The sequence below is a fragment of the Chroicocephalus ridibundus genome, chromosome 1 (genome assembly GCF_963924245.1).
Source record: "Chroicocephalus ridibundus chromosome 1, bChrRid1.1, whole genome shotgun sequence".
NCBI lineage: Eukaryota > Metazoa > Chordata > Aves > Charadriiformes > Laridae > Chroicocephalus > Chroicocephalus ridibundus.
In genome coordinates, this window is record NC_086284.1 from 25,786,334 (window position 1) to 25,809,030 (window position 22,697).

A 22,697-nucleotide genomic window follows, 5' to 3' on the forward strand; every position below is an offset into this window, starting at 1 on the left:
TAATCGATGTCCTTGTCTTCCTGCTGAAGTCTCTAATCTTTCCTTTCATATGCTAGGCTCCAACTATTCTTATAATTTGTCTTGGAGCTACGAGACACTTGGGCTCAGGCATCAGTTAGTGTAAACTGAAGCTGCTCTTGGAAGTATTGAGTTTGTAGAAATGTTATGCCCCGTTAAGACAGACTGGGGCAGGGTACCAAAAGCAGAATTAAAGACAGCACAGTGGGACTATGAAAAAGGAGTAAAACTCTGATCTCAGTTCCAGTTTGTGAACTGCATGAGAGAAAATGAATCTCAAGGGGACAGCAGAAAAATACTGCAGTTCATCAGGCTAGGTTATATTGTTTTCTTGTTATTCATGAGTATTCAGACAAATCATGTCTCTTTCTCAAAAATGCTTCAAATCCTGAGAAATTACTGAATCTGTGATTACACGCCTGACATTTCCCTTGGAACAGAGGTGTTTGCCTGCCATGCATTTAAAGCTTGTCAGGCACCCTAAAGGAGAGCAGAAACAGCACCTGCTGGCCTGGGTGGCCAGCCATGTGTGGGCAGCACTAGGGTGAAGATCGCTCTTTTCAGGCTGCTTGGCATTAAACAAAAGTGAACAATATTTCCACCTGAGAGAAATCAAGGATCACTGCACTAACCATTTACTAAATCTTAAGTTTTCACAAGGAATTTTCATAGCTGGTAGTTCAGGTAGGAATAATTTAGCTACGAATGTAAAAAGACACACTTGAAAAAGTCGTGTTTGCCATCCATTGTAACTTTACTGCAGCTTCATCCACCTGGGGAGCAGCACAGACCCGTGGTGGTGCTGACTGCCTCCGCCTGGGGTTCATCTCTCCAGCGAGGGAGAGTTATGCCACTGGCTTCAGTGAAAGTTCCTGAGAGAAAGCACTTCCAAGTTTTACTCCTAGAATGCAAGCTCTCTGCGTTTATTTGTAGCCAATATTCTGATAAAGTCATTTCCTTCTTCTCGGTCAAGTGACATCGACTTTGGCCATTTTCAATTGTTCTTTCACTGCTAATTGCTACAGCACTTGGCTGTGAACTTGACTCAAAACCATAAGAATGGTTTCATCTTTCATAATGGAGAATTATGCCTTCTTTTCTTGTCTCATAGAGCATGAACAACTCAACGCCGTCTTTCATTCAGTTCCATGCTTACCAACGTTGCTTCGGGTTTAATGTCACAGCAGCAGGGGCACATGAAGAGTAGATCTGCAGTGAATAGGATCCCACACCTTTCAGTAACATTTTTCATTGATTCACCAATCCATCAGAAAGCTTATCCCTAAATCCCCACCGTACAAGCCTTGGCTCCCCAGGGGAACCACGAACACGACTTGCTCACCGCTGCCTTTCAAACAAAGTTTCTGCCTGTTGAAAGTCTGGTATCAGTTGCTCCCCTTAATATCCTCTTTCTGCACTTAGCCCTGAGTGTTAAATACAGGGTAAATGAGCTCCTGCAAGTCCTGGATTGAAATTTCCTCTGACGGTAGGTGCCTTCCAGGGAGAGGATTTCTGTTGGTTGAGCTCATTGTGCCCTTGCAGTGAGAGCAAGGCAGCTGTACAGTCACCAGCTGTAGTTCAGCTGTGTAGTCCAAAGATCAACCTAATGGAGGCAGTGACACTAACGTATTGGACTGGACATTAAATCCCGTGTGTTGACTTGTTCCTCTTATACATGATTGGGGCCTCCCTTTTTTCCTCTATCCAGCAAACAAAACTAAAAGAAAAACTTAAAATTTAGTGAACTCATCTATGAGTGACTATCACCAGCATCCTTTTTGATATGTAAGGGTGCATGGTGCCAGATTCTGGTCTCAGTTAAGAACGTGTTGACTGGAAGTGCTACTAAGATTAAACCTTTCCCTAATGGGGTTACAGCATATTTAGCCTAAGCCATCGAAATGTACTTGAATATACTTGGTTTGCGTATGGGCTAAAGTTTACGGCCCATGGTGTGACAGAGGCACCTCCAGAGAGCAACGCAACCCATTGCCTTAAGATGAGCCAAATTCCAGAGATCCTAATCCCTCACGCTTACTCATGAAGAGATCCTACATGACCAGTTTAGGCTTAGATACCTAACTTTAAGGCTTAAGTTAGATGAAGTGAATCCTCTGCTTGATTTTGTTAAACAGCGTTGAATTCAGACACACTTAAATGCAATCCAGGGTCCAAAGTTTTGATCATGAGTAAGCATTTGGATGAAAGAAACTGCTGCGTCTTACTCTCAGTACACCTCAAATTGTTCTGATCTGTGTTGGGAAAGCCAGGGTACAGGTCTGAAATATTGCACATTTTTGGCTTTTGCAGATGCCAGCACTCAGCAAATGCTAGGAAGAGCCAAGCAAAACTCTTAAGATGAAACTAAAGATCCCCTGGGATCAAGGCAAGTGAGCTATTTTTAATGTAAAAGGATAACGTGCCAACAGAATAATATAGTTGTAACTACTTCCATGTTGTCAGGTCTGGAGCTCTTCCTAGATGTCTCTTCTGTGAAGAAAGGCTATTTTCTGAAAAATCTAAGGACAAAAGCAAAATGCACAGGATTCCAAGAGAATCATTTGTTTAAAGGCTGGGAGCCCCTAATATATGACACCTCTCACCAATTGTTACAGGCTCAGGCTAGCTAAATAACATGGCTGGGAATAACGTAAAAGGGTTTTATTTACTTTAGTGATTTGAAGCTTCCTGTGGAAATAGCTCCCAGGTTTCCTGATGGAAGATTTTGTTTATCTTTGCCAAGCACCATCAGGAATCTCAAAATAAAATGCGCTTAGTGACATTGGGAAACCAGGGAGATAAGGCAGAGCTGTTCCTGTTTCACCCTCTGTAATTGCAAACACACCCATGGGCCTGCTGTGTGCCAGCAAAACAGCCCAAAATGTAGGGAAAGGGGCAGGCTGGAGGGAAGGGGGCTACCCCAGCTAAATTTGGCATAAATAGGTTGTTAGAGAGACTGTTGTGGTATCAGTGAGCCGGAGAGCCTTCAGAAATCACCTTTCCACATCTCCCTTATGTAAGTCCAACAGCTGCTTTTGTGCCCTGAACAAAGATTTGCTTTTAGAAATAAGTCAGTGTGACAATACCCGAAAAATACCCATTTGACAGAGGCCATAGGAAAGGAAAGCTATGGCAGAGCCCATGGACTTCATGTCCTACACTCTGGGGCACAGGGTATAAAATTATACCACTCTCAGACCTCCCAGAAACACATATGCGAGTCGCACTTCAAGCCCAGAAATAATGAGATTTACAATAACTTCAGAAAGGGCTTGTTCTTACTGGGTGCGCTCTGCTGTACCTTCTTCCACTTAGCTCGTCAGATCTACCTTTTCTTGAAGGGGTGGAACATGCCACTGTCAAACTAAGTTTGCTGAGACAAGCTCTGCCTTCCCACAACTTTCCCAACAGTTTCTGCCTATAGAAAAGAGACTCCTCGACCACCACAGCTGCTTCACTGGAGCACGTGTGTTTTCTAATCCCCAGGACAAGATCTGAAGGAGATTGTCCTCACGGAAAGGGATTCTTCCTGTTCAGGACAGGCTTTGTCTCCTTTCTGTCTTGTCCCTTTTTACAGAGGGCAGCAGCTCCTCTTCCTGCATGGAATCGCCTTCTTCTGCTTAGACACTTCTCTTACACTTACTTTGGTGTGGTTCAGGCTAGTTTCATATGGCGCCAGCAGACCCAACAACATAAGATAAACTGGCCCCAAGCTGTCACACAAGACCTGAAGTATTGGTTTTGGACTCATCAGAAGGAAATACTTTGCAGTGTCCTGTTCACATCCATCAGCTGTTAGGGCTCTCATTTTTTTGCTCCCTCAATGTGTTTTTCAGCAAACGCTGGACGCATTTGTTTCATTGTCATGAAACACAGGCTGTTACCCAACCACAGCAGTTTGGTCTCAGCGCAACGGAGGAGAATTATGATTACACACTGCGAGCCCAACTGATGCACTATGTGCGCAAACCCAAAGAATGAGCCAAAATTGATTTTTGCAAGGACAAAACAGCAGTATTGTTTAAACAAACTGCCTTCAATCAGTGCCACCGAGTATCAGTGGATGATCAGGGCTTTCCATGTCACACAACTGAAGTGCTCAGCTCCAGGAAACAAAAGGACAAATGCACTTCAACTTCACCACCCTATATAGAAAGTTTGCTATTAGTGAGGATATTAAGAATTTCCAAGCCATAATAAAGCAGCCACTCCTCTTTCTGAACACCAGCCAATACAAGAGCCTTCAAAGGAAATTCATAATATTCTGCATGTTCTCATGCAAGCTTTGGTATCAAGGAGAAGGATTTCCTTCTATCCCTGGTCAAGATCTAAGTATGCGAGATCTAAGTAGGGAAACTAACTCCTTCATGTCACTGGACTAAAATATCTTAAAACGGCCATCAGAATGTTGAAAGGGAGATGTGGGTACAGTGAATGGGCCCCATCAAGCTTCAGCTTCTTTTGGTTTCAGGATCTTGCATGGACTTTTTGAAGACTGAGGACTAAGAGCTAGAGAAGGCCAGATTCAGCATCTTGCACATTAAAAGAGCCTCAGCGAGCGACTCACAGTGACTGCTCAAAGTTACATGTGAAGTCCCCACATAAAGATGAGAACACAGCTCCATCGGCACATTAATTTATGGAGAACTATGTGCCGTTGTTAGCTTTCTGTCCAAACAGACACAATGTAAGGATAGGAATGAAAGCAAAACTGTGATTTGAGAGCAGGGACAGCAGACATCTTCAAGGTGGCAAATGTTCTTGTCACATCCATTAATAGAACATGGAGATGATGTTCTTGTTCCTGTATTTTAACAAACAGACTGCCTTTGTGTCACTTATCTGTTTAGACTTCAATAAATACTTCTCATGCTTGTTACCAGTGTTCTATGTTATAGATAACTGGCACTTTCGAAAAGTGGAAGTGCATTACCACAGCTAGTCGGAATATTTAAAAAATAAAAATTTTGTCCCACAAAATCAGGAAGGGGGACATTTTTCAAAGAATTTTGCTTTTTTTCTTTAAACAAAGCTAGTGAATGTGTGTCTGCTCTCTTTTGGTATCTCTCGGTATAGTTACAAAATGAGTTTCACTACAATAACACATCATAATGATAAGTGAGAGACTGACAACAAAAACAGACAAGAGAAACAACAAAAATTAAACAGGATGCACTAAAATTATTTTTTGCTTTCAACTTCAAGATTATGATTTTGGGGTTAAAGTATCAGAATATTTTAATCTCTCTGTCTTTTTCCATATTTCGGAATGAATTGCTTGTCTTCAACGGCCTACACTGAAAGTTGTGATCAGCCTAAGTGCTCTAAGAACTACCATTTTGTTAACAAAACCAAAATAACATCTTTCACCAGAAAACAAATCCTTTGCTATGGTATCTGCAGACATTATGCTGCTAAATCATGCAGTAGTTATTCTCAAAAACTCATGGTGTTTTTTTCAGTAATTCTCGAAATCAGATGTTTAATCATTTGTCTCCGAACCTGCAAACACTTGCATACATCTAATAATGTAAAAATAACTGGAAACATGCTCATATGTGCAGCTAACACAGTGAGTCTTCTCAGTGCCATGGCCCAAATGATGTCCAAGGTTGTTTATCTCAGAAGAGGGAACAAAACTCTCTACTTTGTACCCTGTCACTTTTCTACCTACAAGTTGCCATAGTCCCCGAGAGCTGCGAGGGGCTGCCCAGGTACCGCAGGCATCCCTCCTCCAGCACCATGCTGCCTACAGACGCTGGCACTGCTCTGAGCACTACCCTATGAGATCTCCTGGTTGGCAGGATGAGACCATAGACACCATCAGTGTCACACACGAAACTGGCTTACTGGTTTATGAAAATACAGTAAAATGTCACGTACGGAATGACTGCAGAGGCCAGGGCGTTTAAAAGGGGGAATTACAGGTTGCTGTATTTGTGAGCAGTTTGTGTCACGGTGGGATACTCGATGGAGGGATGAGTCATTCACCTAATTCGCGGTCTTTCTTAGAAATCCAGACCAGCTGCTGTGAAAAACCCTTCCAGGATCACCCAAAAGCATGGTATCAGTTTACAGGTGCACACGTTACAACAATTCTCAAACTGTGGTATATGAAAAAGCCACAACAGCCTAACAGTTATAATCCCAGGACCAGCAAACACGTTTGGCTCTAGTGGGGACTAGATCTTACCTGTTACAATAAAGCTGACATTTCTTTCGGCTTTTCCCACTTTATTGGATGCCACACAGCTGTAGATTCCAGAAGACTTGGCTTCAGCTACAACGAGAGTGCTAGCAGTCTGCGAAAGAAAGAAGAGTTTTAGCTCTCATTGGATCAGGAGCTCAGTTAAAGCTTCCCTTCTCTTTTTCCTAAGTCACCATTTCCTAAATCCCATGATTCAGTCTCTCAGTGACGGGTACCATTGGGGTATTTAAAGGAGATGTCACCATATACAGTTTTGGAAACAGTGGCAGAATAGCAGAGAGCAAGACCCTTCTCAGAGCCACGATAACCAAAAATCTTTGAATGTGTCTTTCAGGTTGATTTCTTTTTTGCTGCTGATGTAATGATAAGCTACAAAACACAAAACGTGACACAACATGGTTCACCCGAGGAGATGAGCAGCCTGTAGGACAGCCAGACTGCAAAGGGAATAGGTGAGGAATGCTCCAGGCATTTGGATAATGCTGGGAAAAAATTAGCTCCGTTTGGCACTAAATGCATTTTATTTCTCTTTCATGCTCTCAAGTAAGTGTCAGGTGAGAAAAGACAGGGGCAAAAGAGATGCTTACTCATCCTCTTTTGGAATATTTCCTCTTCTTGGAACTTATTATTTCTATTACTAAATAATGATATGTTTGATTTCATTACATTGTGTTCTATCACCATATTCAGAGGTTCAGCACAGTAAATACTTTCACAAAGTGATATGACTTTCATGATGAGACCTCGGAACGCCAGGGACCAATAACACTTGATGCGCCTTTAGAAAAATAAAAATCATTGTAGTAACAAGACTTATACCTTCATCGTGATGGAAAACTGTGGTCTAATGGCTCGGGCACAAAGTGAAAGAAGAAAGTTATGCAGAAACAAGTGAGGTGTCATTCTGATATGGAGCTGAGACACGGGGCATAAACACGGAGCTCAGCAGCGGGACATGCTCTTAGATACTACTTAGTGGCTTAATTTTCTGTTTTTCTGACTCCGTTTTACTTCTTCTGTAAAACACGTGTTGGCTGGAGCTACAGGCAGAGCTGGGACAGTGATGAAAGAAAATTGTGTGACCACGGAATCCCGTTGTTTGTAATTACATTTTTTTTCTAAAAACCTTCAAAATAATTTTTGTGCAATTAATACATTCTTTTAAGTCTGCCTGATTGCTGGAGTCCAGAAACAAGCGCAAGAGGGTGAGTCAGTAATAAATAAGGACCAGTTATCTACATTTCTACATAAACACTGGCTGAACGTTTGTACTACTTCTGTGTCTCCAACTCAGAGACTTCATAACTATCCCCAAACTCCTTGTTGAACCCCTAAATAATACAGATCTTCTCATTTCCCAAAACATTCTTTAGTAGCAAGAGTATATTACTTTCTCTACTCCTCGCGCAAACACAGTGGATTCAAGTTGTTTGATTTTGGCTTATTTGTTTTAGAAAGCTGCCCTATGGCAAATTCAAGACCACAAGTGACGCTAACAGCACCTCTACCCTGTTAAGCTGTCCCAGTGGTCAGCTACCTGTCTGCTAACAAACGACATCTCATTTCCAGCCAGAATTTTTCTAATGTACTTTTTGGCTCTTCTGTGAGATGAAAGAGGCTCAGTAATACCAGATAGATAATTACAGCCCTTAAAAAAAATCATCCTGTTTTGCTAAATTCAGTCGTCTGACCTCTACAAATTCCTAATTATAAAGTGTGGGTCCAGCCCTGTCTATATTTTCATTCTCTTAGAATTCCTTCCAGTTTTTAAACATGATTTTGTAAAGTGCGGACACAGGGCCCAGCGGCAGGATTCCTGCAGCTGCTTTATCAACACTAACTCAAAATAGAAGGAAGTCCCATAACATCTGCCAGAGGCCTAATATGGGTGGTTAAACACTGCTTCTGCCATCCCAGACTTTCCACCACAAAATTAGCCTTTTTTTCGTGTTAGTTGGCATTACCTCATAGCAACTTTACCCAGGTAGGAGCAGTGACCTAAAATGCACAGTGAAGGAGAAAGAAGCTCTTACTCTCTGACTGTAGGGCACCTGTCTTTATCCCACTACACCCGGAACCGGCGCATTACTGAGCCTCAAAAGCTCATGTAAATTATTCCTTCCACAATTAGTCCAATGGTTTGGAAATTTTTTCTGTAGTATCAAACTATATTTTGTCCTGACTTTATCAGGTATTAGATTTTAATGAAAAATTGTGCACTCTATCCAAATTTTACTGCTCCAACCCACTACGATATGATTATTACTTTTATTACACTGAGGATGGCACATAGAGTTACGCTTAAGCAGTATGACTGGAGTTACTGACCGGAGTGTCTTTTTTATGCCTTTTCTTGCATATTAAATGAACCTAGAGAACATTCCTCAGTACTGAAATTCAGTAATTTAAATTGAATGCTTTTCCCCAGCATTGTTTTGGTTTTGACCAACTTGCATGGTCCCAAATACTCCTTTAGCATGGGCCAAGGATGCCGAAAGGCAACTTGCACACAACCAGCATCTTCTGGAGGGTAAGGGAGATAAATATTATGAACACAGGTCTTAGTGCCAGAGACCAGTCATTGCTATGTTTACTTAGACTAAGGCAGGGAAAGCCATAGTGTCTAGGAAAAAGCGACTGAATTTACACAAGAATAGAATATTTTAGAGACAACATGTCTCTGCATAAATCTTTTAGCTTATAAATTAGTCATAAGGATAAGATAACATCTCTTTAAACAGTTTGTGAGCCCTCCAGTGGTGCAGTCTGTGTTCTGCATTGTGGATGCTAGCCAAAACCCACCAGAGAAGCAGCGTGTACTAAACCAAGCCTGGCATGTTGCTGTTTATTGAGCAATCATGGCTGTTTGAGATCAGTCTGTGCCACTTGGTTCCTCTATACAGCTATTGCTACAAAAGAAGCAAGAGAAAAAATTCTCGCAGCCTTGTTTAATCTGGCTTCGCAACAGAGAGTTTCAGGCCCTGGATTTGCAACCACGTTGTATAGACAAAGTCTGAATCCAGTTGCCATGAACAGACAGAAGAGGGCAAATCCTTCCTGGCATGCTCAGCATCTTGAGCATCATTTGTCCACAAACCCCATTTACTACCAAAGCTTTGATCCTTTATTCCTCCTTTCTGCACCCATCATCTCAGCTGAAGCACTGCTCTACAGGCTCATCTCAAAGCCAGGGGCTAGGGAAGCAAATCCGATACTGCTTCTGCTGGCAAAGAAAAGAGGCATAAAGCAGAAGTCCTGAGAGATGGAAGAGGAATTTACAGATTTGTTCGTGGTAGAAACCGGTGAGGAAAAGACTTGGGGGGGGGGGGCAGGAAGAGTGCAAAGCAACTGGCAAGATGGCTGTGCTTGGAGTCAGGGTTGGCCTGTCTTTCCCCTGGAGGGTCTGCTTGAATTCCTCTTGTCTCAAAGTAGCTTAGGTAGAGTATTCCCACTGCTCCAACTGATGGCAGAGAAGCAGGAGGAGGTTCCAGAAAATGGTTGGTAACTTGACTCTTTCATGACTCTCCATCCAGAGATTGCTGTGCTAACTTCTCTAAACAGCCCGTACATTTAAATATATTTAAAAACCAAAATACTGTCCTTTCAGCATTGAGTAGGTTAGTGCATGTCTGCCAAATATTGTTGATTCTCTCCTAGTTATGCTTTTAAGAAAACCTATCTGTTAAAAAAACAAATTGAAGTAAATGAAATTATTTGAAATGATGAAAAATGAAATGGATTTATCTTTGGCTAAAGCAATATTATTTAGGAAGACCCATGTTGAAATATTGGCAGCACACCATCAGCTTGTTCTTGCTTATGCCAAAGACGTATGATCTGCATGCCTCACATGTCAGCAAGGAGCATCAGTGCAAAACATCTGGACAACACGCTTCACCTTCTGGACAGCCACAGAAGAAACACCAAAATAATTCCAGTAGCAGGACATGACCACAGGCAGGACAGCACCCCCTTCCCCTTTGGGTCAGACAGGCGAGCCGCTGCTGTTAGAGCTGTGGTTTCCCTCTGCATCCCATGTTGTCCAGCTTGAACAGACCATGAGACTAAATGCAGACAGCTGACTGGCAAGGAGACCACACTACAGACAGCTATACCACGGGCATCCCCTGTTTTCCTTCCCCGGCCACAGGCAGAGAGAGGCAGTGCTTGATTCATGCCTCCCTCATGCACCAAGGGCCAAGTGCAGGCAGGTGCCAAGTTCTGATGCTTTTAATCTCACCACGGGCTAGGGTCAGCTGGCACCTCCCAGCAATCTCCTTCGAAGTGTTGACAGCGATTCTAGTAGCACTCAGGAAGGCCCCAGCAGAAGTTACGATGTGCTGAAAGAGAGGCAAGCTACGCTTCCACTGCTATCTTTAGCTTGGCTTCCTAGGAAGATCACACTGTCTGTCTGTCTGTCCATCTGTCTGCCAGCCTCTCCATCTGTCTGCCAGTATCATCCCCTCAGTAATTTTTGAACCCATTGCCCGATTTCAACCAAAATTGACAGAAAACTTAAAGCTCATAAGATCTCATGCATTTCATGAAAACCAGATGTTGAGAAGAGGAGAAAGATCAAAATAAGTGCTGTTGTAGTGAGCTAAACAGCTTTCTCTTCTGCTTTGGGTTCCAGATGGCCAATCAGCACAGACGTACTGGCCAGACAGCTGGCATGTGTAGGCACTGAGAGCAGACACAATACATGCTTCCTCGTCTCATCAGTAATGAGGGGACGCGGAAGAGAGCTAGAGGTTTAGGGCTTGGCATAGAAGATGCAGGAGATATGTACCCATCCTGTTTTGCATGGTCACAACTTATCGGTCATGTCCGAGAGATATTGACTCTTCTGACTATCTTGCATTGCACCTTTATGTTGGACGGTCACAGTTTTTAATACTACCCACTGTCAGCACATGCCATGTTGACCCATCATTGCCAGCCAAACCAGAGATGGACAAGAGTGAGCCTAGGTTTGGTCTTGCAGAATCTTGTTACAGGGTCACTACTTTCCATTTTCCCTGAAGTCAAGTGGCTTTGTCACTCACAAGGGATGGGACCATTAAAAACTTGTGTCAGTAAGGTATTTATGCAGTGGAAAACAAGGCCGTATATATATCTATCTCTACATACACATACAGATATGAATGATAAATCACAACTTCATGCATTACTATTCTTTATACACTGTTCCTGGGGGGGATGCAGTGTGACACAGACCCAGGTTTCCTGATACCTGTTATTGTCAGTGGTACCCCAACATTTAATAGCAGCAGAGGGTTGGGGCAGTCAGGGACTTTCCGTCCCATTTCAGGTTCTTGAGAACTTTAGCTCTAGTAGGTTATTTCCCCAAAACAAGGGCGTTTTATTCCACTCGCTCCAACTTTTCCCTGCACTCATCTGCCCTCCTGTCTACTGTATCCTTCCCTTGGATTTATCATCCTTTCTTCTTGGCCAACTCCTTCTACTCCCATCTGAACTTGCCTTCTGTGCATTCTCCATGCCCAAGCTCTTTGTTCACCTCTCCTGCAGCTCCCTATTCCTTGTACCCCCCATACAAGGAGTACTGACTTATTTCAAAGCTGTTGATAAACCAGTGTGTGCCTGCACACACAGGAGAGAACATAAACCTGATACGTATGCACGGATACCGATGACTACACCAGCTCTTTATACCTCATTATTGCAGGTCACTCACAGATTTACATTTTAATGAACACTGATCATGCTAAGGTTAATAATAACCAGCATTATCCCTGAGTTATACATAGCAGTTAGCTTTAGCTGGGAACACTGAGAAGTGATGGTTTTTAGCAGCTGAATGACAGGAGAGCGTCTGTGACGGGTTTACATGATAAGCCTAAGAATAGCCCAACTTTGTAGGAAGTCACTGAAATGTCCAACAAAATGAGAATGAAAATGTTGGGTGGGGGAATCAAATCACTTTAAGAGTTGTCTTATGATTAAGTATTATGGCTTATGTTACAAAGTTCTTCCATTATATCACTCAAGTTTCTTAATGTCCGTTTAGAGAGGATTCAGCGGAAACGTTACTAGAACACTGTTGTCACGGTTTCTCTGTCACCAGAAGAATAATGTAGCGCAGGCTTCCTGCATTACTTTAACCGTACAGACACGGGGTTTGAGGTTTTTCTAACTTTAAATATATGCCTGTGGCTACCTTGATAACCACAGACAAACAAACAACCAATCAACCTACCACGGTGAAAAGCCACACTGAAGGGACTCAGATGTTGTGCATACAGGAAATGGGTGGAACTGGCACAATGTCTTTAAGCAAGGTGAAAACAGCTACCTTGATTGCTAAAAGAAACCTTTTGACTGTTCCTTGTTCATCTCTTCCCTTGATTACAATAGTCTCATCCTGTGGTCACCCCCATTTCTCCTTTCATGCTAACCCAAATGTGCAACTTTTTGAGTTTCTTCATCCACTTCCTACTGCTTTGTCTCCTACGTCTTTGTTGTTTCCATTGAGCTTTGAGATTGTTTTTACCATGCTTGCTATGCTTGGATGTGGAAGTGGGGTAGACGCTCTGTTTAGATAGCAGGACTCCATTGATGTGGAAGTGCCTCAGAGAGCTCTTCATAGCTGCTTGCAGTAGCAGAACTGCTCACAGTAGCAGTCCATCAGAGCCAGGCACTTGTGATGACGTGCTGCATTCAGTGAGCTCGGTGCTATTAACAGTTTTACAATATCCCAGTGGATGAGGAAGGGTTTTGTCTGAACTGTGTCCCTTTGAGTTTGGTCTGGGAGACCAAGAATGACTCTTGGACTGCAAAGAGTGAAAAGCTATAGACTCTCACGGAAAAAAAAAATAAAAAAAAAAAAATCCTGGATGCTCTAGAGCAGCTGTGTGCACACAAATTATGCAACTCACAGCTTGGCCAGGAACCCAGGCTTAGTGAGCATTTTCTACTTACAATAGCAATCCAGCTGTGCTTGAAAAGCTATGGAAGAACAGCAGAAATGAAGAAACCTTAGAAAAGCTGTGAGAAAGCTGAGCAAAGAGATTGTTTCACTAACTTCCCATTCCCCATAGGAGGCAGGAGGAATAAAGCAATGCAAGGTAGACCTTTCTTAGTCGAACTAAACAGCATGAAGACAAGGAATACCAAGGAGAACCACAAAGTTTCACTGCAAAACTTTCCACTTAACACATGCAGAGACCATTCCTTGGTTCATTTCTAGGCACATATTTTTAAAAAGGGCTGCTTGCCAAAGACTTTAAGCAAAACCTGCAGTTCTGACACAAGGACCCGTTATTAGCTTCTTCCTCCAGGGAGGAATTTATTTGTTGACTGGAAGTTGCTTTGACATTTCAGCCACTCCTCTTCCGCTGACTCCAAAACGCATGGCCCAAAAGGAGAATGAGGTCTGGTCATTAGACAGCTCCTTCTGCACCCTGTGAACAGGTAGGACTTCACCCATAGCATGGCTAGAGGCCTTCTGGAAAATAACTGGTTCTCATCATCTTTTGTTCATCATTCCCCCTTTGGAATAGACTGTGTCTTCCTGTGCCTGAAATGATTTCCTTTTCCTCCTTCAAATCCCTCCTTATGTCTCATTTTTCATGTGCTTTCCTACGATAGTCTCCCCTAGGAAGCTGTTTTCTCCCATGTCTGCCTTGATCTTTAAGCACTTAGAGATGGCCAGCTAAATAGAGCAAATGCCTCACTGGGATCCAGCCTGTTCCCAAGTGCTGGAATGGCGCCACGAACACCTGTGGTACTTTCTAAATAATACAACAGCAGGAGAAAATGCAGTTCCAGGCCCGATTCTTGGCTGCACGCAAAGCCCTATTTATTCTGCGGTGTGTGAAAGGGCCCTAACAGGAGAGTAATTACAGTTTATATCCACTTTCACATGCAGAAGACTGAAGGCAGCCATCAAGGAAAGGAGACCTATATCACTGGTGACCTTAGAATTACAAAAAGCATTTCAGTGTCCTTAGAAATGACAGGTCTAGAATAAGGTAGGCTTTAAAATGTATGGTCTCTTCAGCCATTACTGCCACTAATAAAACTAGTCAGTGAAACCAGATGCTGTGACAGTGGCATGGCATTGTGCACCTTCTCCTGAGCTCCTCTGTAGCACAGGCTACGCAACCACACCAAATCAGTCTCATGTATAACCCAGGGAAGTGCAGCTAATCTAGGGCATTCTTTAGGAAAACGTCTTGATTTAAAGGTTTTAACTGATGGAGAATCCTCCATGGCCCTTGGCAAGTTAATCTCGTTGGCTTTCTCTCCCACATTAGACACCAACACACAGCATGCCTACTCGTCCTTCAGAAGCGCCCGCACCTCTCCGTGACCCATAAAGGGATGTTTGACTTGGCCTAGACACTTAGCATTTAGGCAGTTAACGCAGCTGGCATGAATCCCACCACGCTCTCTCTGACTGAGATGTCTCTTTGCTTCTGTAATGTGGATTCATTTGTCCCTTTAAACTTTTTATTGCAAGAAAAGACCTGGTCATCTAATAACCTAGGACCACATCTGTGAATAAACCCTCTAAAGAGAGTAAACTGTTCAATTCTCATAGGAAAAACAACAGGAAATTGTGCAATGTCACAAAATGAAGCAAAGATGGCCTGGAACCCTGCCTCTGTGCTCCTGAGGTGCCCCAAGATACTACAGACCAGCTCTAGGAAAGCAGATATGGTAAATTCCACTGGTGTACTTTCCTGGTATGTCACTTACCTTAATATGACCGCATGCAGAAGCACATCTCTACACCTCAGCAGATAAATACCAACTGTGGAAGCTAATTGCATTTATGCAGCTCTTCAAATCTAAACAATATAAAAATACTGGCTCCTTTACTGTAACCTTGACAGCATCGTACAGTGCTTTTTCAACACAGGCTGTCACACAGAAAGAGTATCTGCTCCTAGGAATCGTACCTTATTTTTGCCCTCTATTACTGCCGTTCGCTCAGTGATGGTCTGGATCCTGTTTCCTATGTTGCTGCCAGCTTTCAGGATGAAAGATCCTTCGGTATAAGAGCAAAAGCCATGCCTGAAGACAATAAAAATTGAAGTTTTATTGATTTGTGATAGACTGAAACATTCAACACATAAGACAAAGCAATTCTTCTGGAAACAGTGATCAGTCACGGAAACTGCAGGTGCTGTGATGACCAGGCAAATATAGTTATTCTTCATAAAATCTTGAGGTTTGTGGAGCCTGATGATTGGATCCACTTCCACAGCCCCTCCTTGAATATTAGCTCTCTGAAGTCAGTGTTAACACTTAACCCACTGTGCCTGGGAGGTCAGAATTTACAATCTGAGCCTAATTATAGGGCTGTGCAAAAACAACATTCCATTTCCAATGCTCCTGTTTTCAGCCATTGCCATGGTTCAGACTTGGCTTCAAAAGTGAGTTCATACTATTTTCAGCCTTAAATCCAAGACAAGCTATATTTGTTTTAAGATCCATTCCATAAGGTATTTGATGCCATTTTACTATGTGCAGGTTCATTTTGTTATCATGAAAAATGATGCAAGTTCTCATTTCTGAATGTTTTCTTTAGTTCAGTTTACAAAATGGCAAAATATCAATACTGGGGTTCAATGATTATAAGATGCACAGTAAAAATAATAATTTGCATAATCCTGCAAATCAGAAATACGAAGTTAAACAAAACTATACCTAATTGCCAAAGGGATTTACATGTTCTTTTAATCTGAAAAAAAATCAAAGTCATGTTAATGAATGGAAATCTCAGGGAAAAAAATTTTTTTGCCTTACGCAACAAATTGGCTTGTAATCAGAACATTCAGGTGTGGTCATGGTAGAGCTAATTTGTTTCCCAAAGCCTAATTTGGTACACATGGAAATAAACACATTGGAATGCTTCTTGAATGCTTCTTAAATACTGTCTGTCCCTATTCTTCTTTGAGGATATCTAGTCTTGCTTTTCATCCAAAATTTACTTATTGCTTGTTCCATTCCAGCTTCAACAGTAGAGCTTAACCCTTCAGCAGGGTCAAGCTCTTTCAAATTTGATATGTTCCTTTGATCTTCTGTGAATTTGAAAGATAATGACCACAGTATCTGTAATCAAATAGTTCTGATACGTATATCAGCTGTTTGAGAAATGACCTTTAAAGCCCGGTGACTGGATGATGGCATGTGATGCAATCCTGACCAAAGAATGAGGTTCATTTCCCTTCAGCTAACTGTGCAGCTTGCTTAAACTTTGTGTTGTTTATAAGATCAATGGTACACTAACTTTACATGATTGTTTTTAATTGCACAGCTTTGCGTCAAACTGGCCAGTGCCTTAGTAGATATTACCACTTAAAGAAACGATGATACGCAAACTCACTTGGGCTGCAACCATTAACACAGATATATGATCGTCTGCCCAAATTTCTTAACATGCATTGAGAGGCTTATTGAGCTGAAAAAGCCAAAAAACAGAAGCAGGCCGTTGTTATCCATGCATGGAGAAATGTCAAGGAGCAACGGCATGGCAAGAAAGCCCTAGCTACACAACCATTTCTTCCAGACTCTGGTTTAAAAGCCAACTTCTAATGCATGATTCTTGAGGGTGGATGAAAGACAGTTGCATTTAGACAGTTGATGCATTCAGATGGGAAAAAATTGTTAAAAATTGTTCAGAAGGGAAGAGGCCATTTACTTTGCATATTTAATGCTTTGAGAAGTCTGGTTTTGTAACAAAATTAGGACACAAAAGACATGATAGTGTTGGTAAGCTGATAACATTTCCATGCCATAGCACATATCAGAACTTATTTCATGATGCCAGTACTGTAGGCACAAACAGGTGGTACCAGAGGCACTTTCTTGTGACTGGATATTTGGGCAATCTCTGCACAGGAAGACAGAGAGCCCAAAATCTCATTTCATCCATACTAAAAGGTATTTTTTATTTTTTTTTCCTTTCCTCACAGAACGAATTGATGGTTTTTTGTTACAATGTTGAAAATTTGTGCTCTTTCCTATAAGAGCGACACCTATTCTGGTAAAGGACAGAAAGAGAGTACGATGCATATTCAAAAACTGCTTGTGCATCTCTGAAAGGCATCCCCAATCTCCTTTCTTGCAGCTCTGGAGCCTCCAGGCTTAGTTCTTATTATACACTTCCTCATAATTCCTTGAAAAAGACTGTATATATTTAGGTTGCAAGGTCTTAGGGATGAGGACAGCGTTATGTCTTTGTTGATGCTTAGCACAATGGGGTGCTGATTACTCATTAATACCATAATACAAACCACCATCATAATTACAATAACATCACAATAACAAGAAAAACACATGTAAAATGCAAGATTAAATATTAGCCCTGGAGGCACATATGTGAACTCTACTGACTTCACATACCATACTATGTCCAAACTGCCGATTACAATGTTAATGCAATTACAGTAGAAAATTGAGTACACTTAATAGCTGCTGTCCGTGGTTTTAATAAAAAAAGGAGCATCATCAAGCTGAGAATACATTATCCAACAGCCCATGGTACACAGCGGGAGACGTGAGCACTGTCGTACGCGCCACTTCGTCTCCACGGTCTGCTGGATCAGCAAATGCTTACAGATCAGTCGCAGCGCGGCTGCCAGGCAAAGCCTCGGACAAGACTCAAGAGTCATCCCTTTGGATGCAGAACCAGATGCTTTCTCTCCTCAGCTGCCAAATGCTCTCACTTTAACCTCAAATACACTGGCACAGCCTAAGGACAGAGGACAGAGGACACGAGCCACCTCCAGTCTCCTGAGCTGGTTACTGGGGTTAGTACTCAGCCATCCTTCCTCTTGCTGCAGCCAGCAATGCCACCTGAAGCCACTGCTTAAGCCAACAGCTTGGGGTAGAGATGAGGATGGGACAAGTGGGAGTAATTAAGTCCTGCCTCCTAACCTGACTTCAGCTCCTAAAAACAAGCATTTTGTAACAGAAAGAGAAAGGGCTCCGCTGAACTTAGATGTGGTCATCAAACCAAATGTTTGTGTTAAGTACAGATGCTTGGAAAGAAAGAGAGAAAAATGAAAATATAAAAATTTGCTCTGGCTGGGACCAAAATACACAAACATCTTCACGTTAATTCAATTGATGTTTTGTTTTGCTGTGTGTGTCCTCAGATAACATCAGCTATGCATTTTGATGCTTTTTAAAGAAATTACAAGTTACTGCGAACTATCCACTCAATAAAATAGCAAGGATATCCTACTTGTAGCGAGAACTGCGCGTGTTTGCAGGGAAATCCCACTGAATTTTGGATATCTGAATCTTACTCCAGATATCTCTGGAGCGCACGAATTCCTGAAATGTTTTGTTGTGGGATGAGCCTCGTTACTTTGCATCTTCAGGAAAGCTTACAGCAGGGTTACCACCAGGTTAATGAAAAAGCACACAGTGTGCACAGAAACTGATAAACAAGCTGATTATCTGCCAGCAGATTTCTAAGCCCTTCTTACACCTGTTTCCCCGCGGATCCTTTCACGTCCCTACTTTGTGGGTGCAATGATGCATGTGTAGGGATCCTATATGATAAATGCTGAGGGGTGTGTACACAAATGTGTGTTTATAAACGTTATTTGATCTCAGAGCAAGGTGACCAGACTCTGCTGCCTTAGTCAAGCGCTGGGAGAAGCAGAGCAACCAGGTTTCTCACCCCTCAAAGTGTTTTTTTTCCATGTGCCTGCCTGCGTGCGTGCTCTCACGCGCGGTGCCTGCGTGCACCCACGCACACCCGCACGCACGGCCGCGCTTCGTCCTTTGAGTCACGAGCCAGAGAAATAGGCTATTCCTTTGTAAAAACAGCAGCCGTCAGTTCTCCTGCAGGTTTCCAGAGAAGTCCGGGGCGGGGGGAAGGAGGGGCGAGAGCGGCTCGGCTGGGGCTGGGGTCCGGGGCAATCCGGCAGCACGCCCTGCGTGCCCGGCAGACCCGCTCGCCGCCCTCTGCTTTGGGAATTTACAGGGCTAGGGGGAGGTTTATGCAACCAGAAGTAAGTTCAGCTTTATAAAAGGTCTGTGATGTGCGGAGCTGGCACCGGCGGGGGCCCTGGAGAAGTGGCCTGGGGGAGGGGAGCCAGCTTGCTTCTCAAGAATACATCAAGCCCTTGAGGAAGCAGAGTGTGCCATGTTTGAAGATGCAAAGATAATCACAGTGCTGGGAACCGTCTTGTGTAGCGGAGGAAGCCAAACAACAAGAGGAAAGCAGCATATGCTCCTGATTTCGCACAGGAAGCTAGCAGCACCTCCTGCCAAAGTGAGATAAGAAAACTCCCATGGCCTATTCTGGACAAGGCCATGGTTATCAACCTTAGCTTCACACTGTCCTCACTCTGCTCCGCAGCCCGTTCCCTTTCCTAATGAGTTTCAGAGCCCTCACCTCTATTAGCATACAGCATGCCAAGCACAATAGCGTGGTATATTTATAACCATCGATGGGGAAAAGTTTCCATGGTAAGAGTGTACTTCATGTCATCTTGATGTATTTCACTGAAATCAAACTACAAACTAGCTCCAAGCTAAAGTCCTGCCTATGAAACCACTGATCTCAGAAGAAAAGTGGTTTTGTTGTCACCCCAGTGATTTATAGCAGAGCATAGGAGCTGAGGTAAAGGATTTGTCTACTTATTCAGAGGGCAGATTTTACTCTCTGTATGACAGACAGTCCGAAACGAAAGCCATAGACCCAGCTTCTGTCTAGACACCTCTTCTTCCCCACCCTGGAGGCAGTTCTGCAACTTGCAGTTACTGTAATACAGTGACAAATACCAGTGGAAGAGCCTCGATCCCCATATCGGTTGGAAAAATACTCATCTTCCGTCCACTCATCCTCTCAGCTCCTCCCTTCCATCCCCTCCTGTGTGACGCCAGAGGCCATTGCAGTCTTTCCCTCCTGTAACATCCCATCCAATTCTCTAAGCATTCCTCTTGGCAAAGCCACTGGCAGCCTCAGTCACACTCTTGTTTACTGAGGTAGTATTTGGCAATTGCACCAGTACTAGGAGCAAGAGGAAGCCATCCTCTCGCTAATGGTGGTCATTTTTGAGAGTGATTAATGTCAGGCACAATATTTTTCTCATCACCTATCCTTTTTTTAGGGTGGCCATCAATTCCTCACAGCATGGGGGCAATGTTATTACAAATTCAAGTTGGGCTGACTCACGTCTTTCAAGAGGCGGTGGTGACGGCACCGACTTTAAGACAGGAACTCTGGAAATTCCTGTAATTGTAAAGAATATATAGGGACTGTTTTCCACTTGGAAGTTATCAAAAAAGATCTGAATGACATGGGCCTTGCCTGCTCCGTGCCTCGGTGTCCAGCACCGTGCAATTGGTAGCGGGGGCTGGCGTAGCCACGTGTCCTGGGGAATATTGAGTCAATTTGAGGCAGGAAACCCAGAGAGAAAATAGTAGCAGGGAGCATGTACAGGTTGTGAAACGTGCTTAATGGGGGTGGAGGGGGAGAATGTGTGCTGGCCCCCCGCCAGCGTGCTCCGCGAGCTTTGGCTGTAACACTATAATGCGCTTGTCCATTAAGGAGCTACGGTCCAAACGTTCCTGCTCTAGGTGAAAAATAATCAGTTAAAGGTCGAAATGCTGGCCCCACTGCATTTGGTGGCAAAGCTGCAGCCATCTGGGAGCTCATCCCGAGCACCTTCCCCAATACACACACACACACACGCATAGAGTACGTGGGTTTGAGGGGCTGGGAGGAAATCTTCTATAAATAGTAGGAGCTGGATACAGTTGACATCATATATTGTAGTTTGTTTGTTTATACTTAGGAGCTTAGCAAGGAACGCCAAACAAGCAGTCTTGGTGAAAATGGTGCAGGTTCCTCCTCTGCATGATTCATTCTTCAGCCCTTCACCTCTCTGCTCTCACTGTCACTGGACCCTACTGCTACCCACTGCAGTGTCAATGTATGCCCATAAAGAACAGATGGGATAGCACCAGCCCATCTCACTTCAGACATGCTCGTGCCTCCCAAAGAGCAGCAACTCTCCATCGCCACTCCTCAACTTCCATCTCCAGACCCGGAGCAACTTGTGGCCAAGGGCACTCAGCTGTGCTGAGAAGCCATTCACTGCTGAGCTGCAGGGTGACTGGAGGATTTCTTGGTGGCCTCAATGCATTAGGCTGGGTTGGGGCCCTGGTGCACTACACAGCTTCCAGAGTGGTGTTTGAGTTGTTTTCTATTTTGTAGGATGCTCTGTGTCCCCACTGAGGGGGATACTTAGAGGGAAAGCACATGCTCTAGGGGAGAACCCCGACGTCCTGAATGCCTCATCCTCCTGGTGAGCATCTTTGAAAATGATAGGGTATATGGCATTCATGGTCTTGTTGCATATCACCATGGGTGTATGGAAAAAGAAAGCATTTGACAGCGGCACACTGCCTTTCCTGCTATTATCTACATGCAACCAGACAAATGGATAGTGTTTCCCTTTCACAGTCATCCTTTCCAAACATTATGGTTTGCTCTGAACTACTCCAGTATGTTATCACAGAAAGCTGATCTGAACTATCTCAAAAGAAGCAATAAGATCAACAGCAGTCTAACCTGTCCCACCTTTCAAGCCCTCATCAGCCCATGCTTGCACTTGAACAGGGGGGAAAAAAAAATCACTTCCACATCTGCACACCTGGGCACCCTGCAACACCAGCTATTTGCAACAAAAAACGCAAGTAACTGAGGGTGAGGGTCACCAAACCCCACATTTTATTTGCTACTTCTTCGCCAGTACGTGAGAACCTTGGCCACTAGGGAACATAACGGAATTTGAAAGTAGTTTTTGGGGTGTTTGCACATCCTGAGGTGACCTGAAAATTTCTCATCTTGAGTTTCTTATCAGATAATTATATTTTGTTTCTTGACCCTCAATTTCCTGCTTCACACTGTTTAGCATTCTTCATGGACACAGAATACCATATTTCAGCCAATCCTTCCTTCCTTCCTTCTTGTCTGCCTCCTTTCCCTCCTTTGCTAGACTGTAATCATTCTCATCTCCCATGTTGTCACTGTGACTCAGCCTCCACTTTCTCCGAGAGCACCAACCGTGTCCTCCACAGAGGAGCTGAACGTTGGCTGGAACTACAGAATTATCACTGAAAGCACGAGGTTTTCACAAACAGCTAGAACTTCTCGATGGGAAAAAGCATTTGATTTTAATAGCCTGTGTTGTGCTGAAAGGAAGAAGTGTTTACTGATTTTGTTGAACAGTCAGAAACCTAAAAAGAAAGACCATGAAATCTTTCCATACAATGTTTACTCTTATTCTCTGTTTCTTCTATTTCCAAATAAGTTCCCTGTATATAAAGTCCAAGATATTGTTCAGACCCTTCCGGCATAAGTTATATTTCATGCAAAAGTCACTCCTAACAGCTCAATTGACTTTTAGGCATAACCTCATATATATAACCTTCCAAGATCCAGGTATCCCTAACGCCTTCCTTCTCATAATATTGA

At 43.2% G+C, this 22,697-nt stretch overlaps 1 protein-coding gene across 2 annotated transcripts in view; it reads right to left on the reverse strand.

Annotated features, from left to right (window-relative positions):
* Nucleotides 1-22,697, reverse strand: part of FLT1 (fms related receptor tyrosine kinase 1) — a 113,034-nt gene that overhangs the window by 43,056 nt on the left and 47,281 nt on the right. For both annotated transcript variants that reach the window (XM_063331892.1, XM_063331902.1), the window contains exons 11-12: nt 15,151-15,265; nt 6,212-6,320 (exon numbers count right to left, since the gene is read on the reverse strand). In XM_063331892.1, coding sequence (XP_063187962.1) covers nt 6,212-6,320; nt 15,151-15,265 — 224 coding nt within the window. The remainder of the gene's footprint in view (nt 1-6,211; nt 6,321-15,150; nt 15,266-22,697) is intronic.